The sequence below is a fragment of the Nothobranchius furzeri genome, chromosome 10 (assembly GCF_043380555.1).
Source record: "Nothobranchius furzeri strain GRZ-AD chromosome 10, NfurGRZ-RIMD1, whole genome shotgun sequence".
Classification (NCBI taxonomy): domain Eukaryota; kingdom Metazoa; phylum Chordata; class Actinopteri; order Cyprinodontiformes; family Nothobranchiidae; genus Nothobranchius; species Nothobranchius furzeri.
Window position 1 is genome coordinate 61,935,819 of NC_091750.1, and position 8,263 is coordinate 61,944,081.

The window sequence follows — 8,263 nt, forward strand, 5'->3', positions numbered from 1 at the left end:
TCAGAATGGCTGAGGGTAAAGTGTATTCTTGTCCATCCCCAGTTGCATTAATACCAGCTAGAAAAACAGAGTACACAATGTCGCAATTTCACAAAAGTAAAAGGAAAGAAAGAAATATTTATACATATTCACATAATTTCCTGTCTGTTAATTTTCAGACTGTTAAAATAAATAATCCAGGCAAACCGAAGTTTAAAGATGGATTAGTCTGGGCAGATGGACATTGTTCTAGATTTAAAAAATGATACATTAAAAAAGTATCAAATTAAAATGAAAACGTAAGCAGCTTTTACATTTTTCATTTCGGATTCATTTTGAGCCAGTAATGTGCCATAAACTAAACAATTACAACAGAAATGACAAAATAAACTATCAGCACCATTGGGTCTAAATTTAACCTAAAAAAACCAAAATCACGCCATCAAAAATGCTCAGAATGGAGTGTTAAATCTTACCCCAATCTGTCAGATTATGACATTTGCACACAAAGAAATAACAAAGTGGCTGCCTTCCTATTTCAACTCAAAGGAAACAAAGAATCTATAACTAAACTGAAATAACAACACCATATCAATTATACATGCATGAAAACTTAATTATACACAACATAGCCACTGGCCGTCCCTTACTACTCAAACAACTCATGAAATTATGAACCCTTAATCAAATTAAAAATAACACAACATGAAACATTTAAATAAATTTTTTTTACTAATTTACTAGAATGAAGGATTTACATGACAGCTTATTAATGGAAAAAGTATTTCTATTACACATAAAAGATTAGTAAAATAAATGGTTTTACATGTTTTTAGGGTCTCTTAGGTCCCCGTGGAAGGTCATTTGTGCATTGCGTCCATTTATGATTTGGTTGTAATTCAGTAGGAGTTTATTGTTCTTTATTTATAAGAAAATAAACAAAAAATAAATAAAATTACAACAGAAATGTTTGACTGCATATTTCACCTTCCCAGTCTATCAAAGGTTGCAAGCAGAAAGTGTTATTGGCTTGGCAGAAATGTCCACAACCTGAACTGTCCTCATGTTTCACCGTCACCTGCTGTTGTGGACTGAGATGTCCACAACAGCAGGTGGCGCTAACAACAACATAAGCTAGCTAAACAGCAGAAATAGCAGTAGAAGAAGTCCTATACTAAAACACACAGCACTTCGTACGTAAACGTAACTACAGTTTCTGCCTGTTTTGACATATACGTTATAAAATAACCGAACTTGCTTGCACATTAATTATCAAACAGGCAAATAAATCGAATTGTGTTGGTGCAATGACGTCATAATCTGCTCTGCCTGCTCCATTCGAGCCATCAGATCCCTCGAAGAGACGTTACGTCATCCTCTGAATGCACAAAATAAAAACGCTTCACGAGACTGGACTCCCTCACCAAAACTCTAAGTCGGGCCCCGAGTATCTCAGCGGGTTTAAATCACATTGAAGACTTGATTCCAAACTTGCTTACCAGTCGCGCTCGAGACTGTTTTGTTGTTTTTGCCCGAGAGAGCCTTTTTGTCTCCTACGAGTTTCCGTAGATGCAGGAAGTATAGCAGCGCGCCTGTGTTCGTATTTCGCGGGAGTTCAACTGCCGCTAGGCACTTTGTCAGCTCGTGCGGTCATTTTTAAGAAATTTATAACACAATGAGTTTGTGGGTGGATAAATATCGACCGACTTCCCTCGGAAAACTAGACTTTCACAAAGAACAAGCGACTCAGCTGAAACACCTGGTGGGACTTTCATGCTTTCCGCTATCTAAGCTAACAACACTAATCAATTAGACTTGTTTAGCTGGGAAAGGAAAGATTTCCTGTTTTTTGTTGGTTTTATTAACTAGGTAATTCATTTTGACGAGGTTTTAGTGTTCTAGACAGTTCATGCTGATAAATGCAGTAGCTAGTTTCTGAGTTCTGTCCAGCTAAAAACAAAAGTAAACGAGTAAAACAGCTTTTTTAAAGTAATTTGTTTAGGAGGAACTTCGGTTTGTGAAACATTTTTAAGACCTGCTTTATTTGTCTTAATACCTAAAATACCAAATTAGACACGTTACGGTCTGTAGCTGTGGGTTGGTTGTATTTTAAGAGTTTATTTTAGGGCTAAAATCAATAGTTGATCATTTTATTGGGCTGGTGTTAGTGGCATTTTATTTTAGAGCTACACCAAATTGTGGTTTCTGACACGTGTTTGTGATTTATTGACATGATTAACTTAAGCCTGACATCTGATTTCTCTTTCCAGGTTCAGTGTGGCGACTTCCCACACCTGTTGGTGTACGGCCCGTCAGGCGCAGGAAAGAAGACCCGCATCATGTGTCTGCTGAGAGAGCTGTATGGACCAGGAGTGGAGAAGCTTCGCATTGAGCATCAGACTGTTGTGGTGAGAAACATAAAACACAAGAATCACCTCCAGTCACCTTCCAGCCAAATCTCTCATAACATTCCCACTTGAATGGTAAATGGCCTGTATTTGATATAGCATCTTCTAGAGTTCTGGAACCCCTCAAGGCGCTTTACAACACAATCAGTCATTCACACATTCACACACACATTCACACCCTGGTGAGGATGAGCTACGATGTAGCCACAGCTGCCCTGCGGCGCACTGACAGAGGTGAGGCTGCCTAGCACAGGCACCACCGGTCCCTCCGACCACCACCAGCAGGCAACGTGGGTTAAGTGTCTTGCCCAAGGACACAACGACAGTGACAGACTGAGTGGGGCTCGAACCTGCAATCTTCCGATTACAGGGCGAGCACTTAACTCCTGTGCCACCAACGCAGGGTATCCGCGGGTCCTTAAAAATTTGCTTTTCCAAATTTAAGGCCTTAAAAATCCTTAAAAATGACAAATATTCCTTAAATGCAGTTTCCAAAGGTCTTAAATCACCACAAACCCAATAAACAAAATTCTTTTATTACTATGAAATTTTCGTGAATTTCTAGTTGGTGTTCAGCATTTTTTGTGTACGATAATGGCATAAGCGGACCCGTACACACTCAGCTGGTTGTGAAAGGTGGCTATTTTTAGATGAGCACATTAGCTGGTTAAGCTAGTGGGAGCTTGCACCATGGGGAAGTGCAAGTTTAATGGTAGCTGGATGGCTAATCCTACGTTCGCGACGTGGTTAGCACCGGTTCCAGGCAATAGCTGGAAATTATAGCTTAAATTTAATTAAAAAAATAGCTTAAATTTGGTCAAAGTGGCCTTAAAAAGGGTCTTAAAAAGTCTTAAATGTGGCTCCCTTAAACCTGCAGACAGGGACGAAATTTTGATTTCAGAAGTGGGGGGAACACAGCAGGCTTGTGCGGATTTGGGGTGGGGGGTGTTATGTAAAGACCCCTTGACACGTCACGTGCCCATCTCAATAATTTTTCCATCCTCAATATATATATATATATATATATATATATATATATATATCAAAGTTAAAAAATGTACAACTCTATTATTATTTTTATTTATTATCATTATTGAAGTGCAGTTTTGGCTGTTGACAATGGATAGGCCATTGTATTTATTGTTTTGGGTCTTTTTTTATTGTTTTTGGTGCAACATTTTCTAACAGGGAGTGAGATTCCTTTTTTATTTAATTTTTGTTTGTTATTTTTATTCATTTAGAAGTTCTGGTTCTGGACATTTCAATGTTAAATGAAGGTTTCTTTGTTGCATTTTAAAGGGTGTACTTGCATTATTATGATATATTAACATTATATTAGTGGTTATTTTGGTCTAGATAATGTTGACAATGTTGTTTATCATCAACAATTTGTTGGACAAAATATCGTCCAGCAAAATGTGTTACTTTCCCAGGCCTAGTCAAAAGTATGAAAATTATTTAAACGGTCCTCCTGAGATCTGGCTGTTTGTTCATTTGCTGTGTTAGAGGACATGCTGAACTAATGTTTTACACATGATCATCACCCTAACATTTGAGTGTATAAAAACATATTAAATATGTTTTTCCCCTTAAAAGTGTTTAAACAGTTGTTGCATTTCAACACACAAAAAATAAATGGAAAAAAATAAGATAAATCTAATGAAAAGTGTACATCTTTGACATTAAGCTTAAAAAAATCTGTTGACGATGATGATACTGTTCATTTTTCAGAGCTTTTTAATGTGAAAATATACATTGCAATAGATAAGTTTACAATAAAGTTAAATGATAAAAGTTTTGAAGTTACACTTCTACTACTACTACTACTAGTAATAATAATTATGATGATAATAGTAATAATAAAAAAATAATAATTATAATAATACGAATAAATTGTGTCTGAGGAGTCAGTTATGTGGAGGAGATTGTAAGTTAGTTTTGAGTATGTGTGTGAAGGAGGAGGTGAGTCTGAGCTTAATGCAGGTCTGTCACATGACATGTTCCAACTTACGTTTTGACTTTGAAAGAAGTCTCTTATATCCACTTTTCGTTTTCTTGACATGCTGCCTCCTGGCTGTGCCTAACTACCAAAGACTCACAAATGAACACTTATTCAAATGTTATGTAATGGAAGCTGAGCTGAGCTCTGATATTAGACAGCGTCTAGTTGACGATGTGACTCAGTACCGGTGTTCCCTAGCGGCTCCAAACTAGCAAAACAACGTGAGCACGTTCTGACTGTTTACAACTTGAGTGACAGCAGCAACAGCCAATAATACGTTAGCAAGTATCAGCAGAGCCAATAGATTAGCTTTTGGGCGGGTCTAATAGTAAACCGGTTTCCGTTTCGGTCCTAGTGCTCAACTAAATCCATTTAATGGAGCGTAACATTGTTTTTGGACGGAAAAAAGTGCATGGGGACCAAAACTGCCTTTTGAAAAAGTGGGGGGGACATGTCCCACCCGTCCCCCCCCAAAATTACGTCCCAGCCTGCAGATACCCTGCAACGCCAACTTTATGAGTTTACATTTAAACAATCTGAATTTACAGTAACATCTCTGGGTTTTTATTCTAAACAGGCTCCATCAAAGAAGAAAATTGAGATTAACACAATAGCCAGCAACTATCACTTGGAGGTCAATGCAAGGTAGAGCCTATTGTATTTATTCACCTGCATTTGTCACTGTTTATTTTTAAATTTTAGCTCTATGTTTAACTGAGATAAGTATTCCTGCTCTGTGTTGCACAGTGATGCAGGAAACCAGGACCGCGTGGTGATCCAGGAGCTGATTAAAACCGTGGCTCAGTCCCAGCAAATCCAGTCAAGCACCCAGAAAAACTTCAAAGGTTGAAGAATCAAACATCCATTTGGGCAAAACTGTAACTTAAGAATTGTTGTAGGTGAGGAAAAGTGACGTTTGTAACAATAATGTAGTAATTAGTAAACTTTTCCCCCCTTTTCAGTGGTTTTGCTAACCGAGGTGGACAGACTGACAAAAGATGCTCAGCACGCTTTGCGCCGCACGATGGAAAAGTACATGGCGACCTGCCGCATCATCCTCTGCTCAACATCCACCTCTAAAGTCATCGAGCCAATCAGAAGCCGTTGTTTGGCTGTCAGAATTCCTCTGCCAAGCACAGAGGAGGTAAGGAGATCTAAAACACTTCTGTTGAATATTTTAACCTCCTTTGATTCCGTACCTTTAATTTCCAGGTCTGCAGCGTTCTGACATCAGTCTGTAAAAAGGAGGGTCTGCTCCTGCCCCCCGAGCTGGCCAAGCAAATCAGTGAGAAGTCTGGTCGTAACCTCCGCAAAGCCCTGCTGATGTGTGAGGCCTGCAGAGTGCAGCAGTGAGTGGGGATCCAGCCACTCTGTTATGCATCAATGTTAGCAAACACAAAGCTAACATGTATGCGTATTTACACGATGATCTGCTCTAGGTACCCGTTCTCGGTTGACCAGGATGTCCCGGAGGCGGACTGGGAGGTCTACCTGAGAGACACCGCCAGTGCCATTGTCAGTCAGCAGAATCCCCAGAGGTACGAGTGCGGGAAACGTAGAAGAGGTCTCCTGAGATGTATATAATCCAGAGAACTCCTTCGTGTCTGTGTTCCAGGTTGTTGGAGGTTCGAGCCAGGCTGTACGAGCTGCTGATTCACTGCATCCCTCCTGATATTATCATGAAGGTACAGTTTTCTCCTCCTCCTGCACTCCCATCACAAGCATTCTTCTCATTTTAATGTGATAAACAGTCTTTTTTTTTTTTTTTATCTAACAGGGTTTGGTGAGAGAACTGTTAAGTAACTGTGACGGGCAGCTGAAGACCGAGGTGGCCCAGCTGGCTGCTTACTATGAACACCGACTGCAGCTGGGCAGCAAAGCCATCTACCACCTGGAGGCTTTCACGGCCAAGTTTATGGCCTTGTACAAGAAGTTCATGGAGGACGGTCTAGATGCTATGATGTTCTGAGCTGCAGATGGGCCTGGATGTTTGTGAAATGAATTGACGAGCCCAACGTGACTTTCAGAGAGCAGCCGTCACACGTGTGCGTTGGTGGTTTTGGTTCATGTCAGGGATTGTTGCTCATATTGACGGCATCGTGCTAAAACTGGTAAGACCTGTGGGAGAAGAGTTTTGGTGAAGCCGGCAGGGAAACAAGGATTTGTATTAAAACATTCTGGAAAGTTACAATAAATTGTTTATAACACGATGAAGTCTGCTTCTCTTTGGACATGACCAAGTAAAAAATGTGTTTTACTGTGTGAATGGATGAATGAGACATGGTAGTGTAAAGCGCTTTGGAGTCTTCTGACTGTGAAGGTCCTTTATCATTTACTAGGACTTCATTTAACTCAAAGCAGCAAAGATGAAACACAAGTTCAACAAATTAGTCTGGTTAAAAATAAATGTCAGTAGGAAAGAAACGGGACTTTTCCCAAATATTTAAATACAATTTAACTGAAACAATCACAAGCCAGTCTTGTTGGAAGGAAATGTTGAAACATTTCCTTCCCAGTCGGCCGAGGCTTTGCCAGATTTTCTATTTAAAAGGCCAAAGAGGAACATGGGCCGTTTCTCAATACCCAAGTACTAGAGCCCTGCACGGGCCTAAAATCTGAGCCCGTGTCCGGCCCGGCCCGAGGGGGTGGAGCCCCAGCCCGACCCGGCCCGAAAAGGTTTTCAGGATTCTCTGGCCCGGCCCGAGCCCAAGCCCGACTTTTTTTAACCAACTAAATGAAAACAAAGTGCGTCAATCCTGACCAATGTGTTAAAAGACGTGCAGGATCCGAGCGTCGCAGAAGCGCATGCGGGAAGCTTCCCACTGAAGCGAGTGTTTTCCAAACCCTGTCTCTCAGAGACTTGTCACTTAGAAAATGTTCCCTGATTATGAAACTTTGGCTGAATAGCGCTTGTTCCTGTCTCCAATGTGCGACACATCCAGGAGCCGTCTGAGGAGAAGCCCAGAATCTCACATCCTCTTCAGCTCATGAGCGCATATTACGCACAAGCGTGACCCAACACGGTCTCACAGTAAGACCGGGCTGGAACTGTTCAGGTTTACGCAGACAATCTTCACATAGAATTGACTTACAGATCTAAATTAATTCAGTAAAATATAAAGCATTTTATTTAAATATCCATTCATTATTTTACAAGCACATCGGCAGATGGATGGAAGAGCCGCGGGTTGCCGATCCCTGCTCTAGTTCAAGATATCATTAAAATTCCAAAAGTGCTGAAAAGATTAAAAATGGGGCTTTCCGTGCATATACAATACATGGTAGCCACCGGGATTTCCTGTCTTGAGCGCAACGAATCACAACACAGATTCAGAGACGTGCGAGTTTGTCATCCAAAATGCTCCGTTTTATAACTTTTGAATGGCTGATCAGATTCAAATAATTCCAACGGTTCCTAAAAGTACATAAAAGCAGCTTTCCAACGATCTATAGCATGAAGCAATCAGAGTTAGAGAAAATATCGCTACGAGGGGAAATCCTGCTGTGCAGCCTGATTGAAACGGAGCGCAGCACTGCTGTGAAAGCGGATAACCTATAAAATGACATGTTGAGGACGCAAACTCAATACATCTCTTTTATTGTGAGGTAATAATTTCTCCGAGTTTTGCGGTTGCGGGCGGAAGTAGACATGCACGCTGCAGGTGCGGGCGGGAGTAGACATGCACGCTGCAGGTGTGGGCGGGAGTAGACATGCACGCTGCAGGTGCGGGCGGGAGTAGACATGCACGCTGCAGGTGCGGGCGGGAGTAGACATGCACGCTGCAGGTGCGGGCGGGAGTAGACATGCACGCTGCAGGTGTGGGCGGGAGTAGACATGCACGCTGCAGGTGCGGGCGGGAGTGTAACACACACG

General features: G+C 41.2%; 1 protein-coding gene across 1 annotated transcript; it reads left to right on the forward strand.

Moving 5' to 3' along the window:
* The first annotated feature begins 1,533 nt into the window (after nucleotides 1–1,533).
* rfc3 (replication factor C (activator 1) 3) lies at nucleotides 1,534–6,599 on the forward strand. The gene is made up of 9 exons (XM_015961597.3): nucleotides 1,534–1,741; nucleotides 2,250–2,387; nucleotides 4,967–5,034; nucleotides 5,137–5,234; nucleotides 5,352–5,533; nucleotides 5,602–5,738; nucleotides 5,829–5,927; nucleotides 6,005–6,074; nucleotides 6,167–6,599. Exons 1-9 carry the CDS (start codon nucleotides 1,655–1,657, stop codon nucleotides 6,356–6,358), a joined length of 1,071 nt encoding a protein of 356 aa, XP_015817083.1. The 5' UTR covers nucleotides 1,534–1,654; the 3' UTR covers nucleotides 6,359–6,599.
* Nucleotides 6,600–8,263: the final 1,664 nt, after the last annotated feature.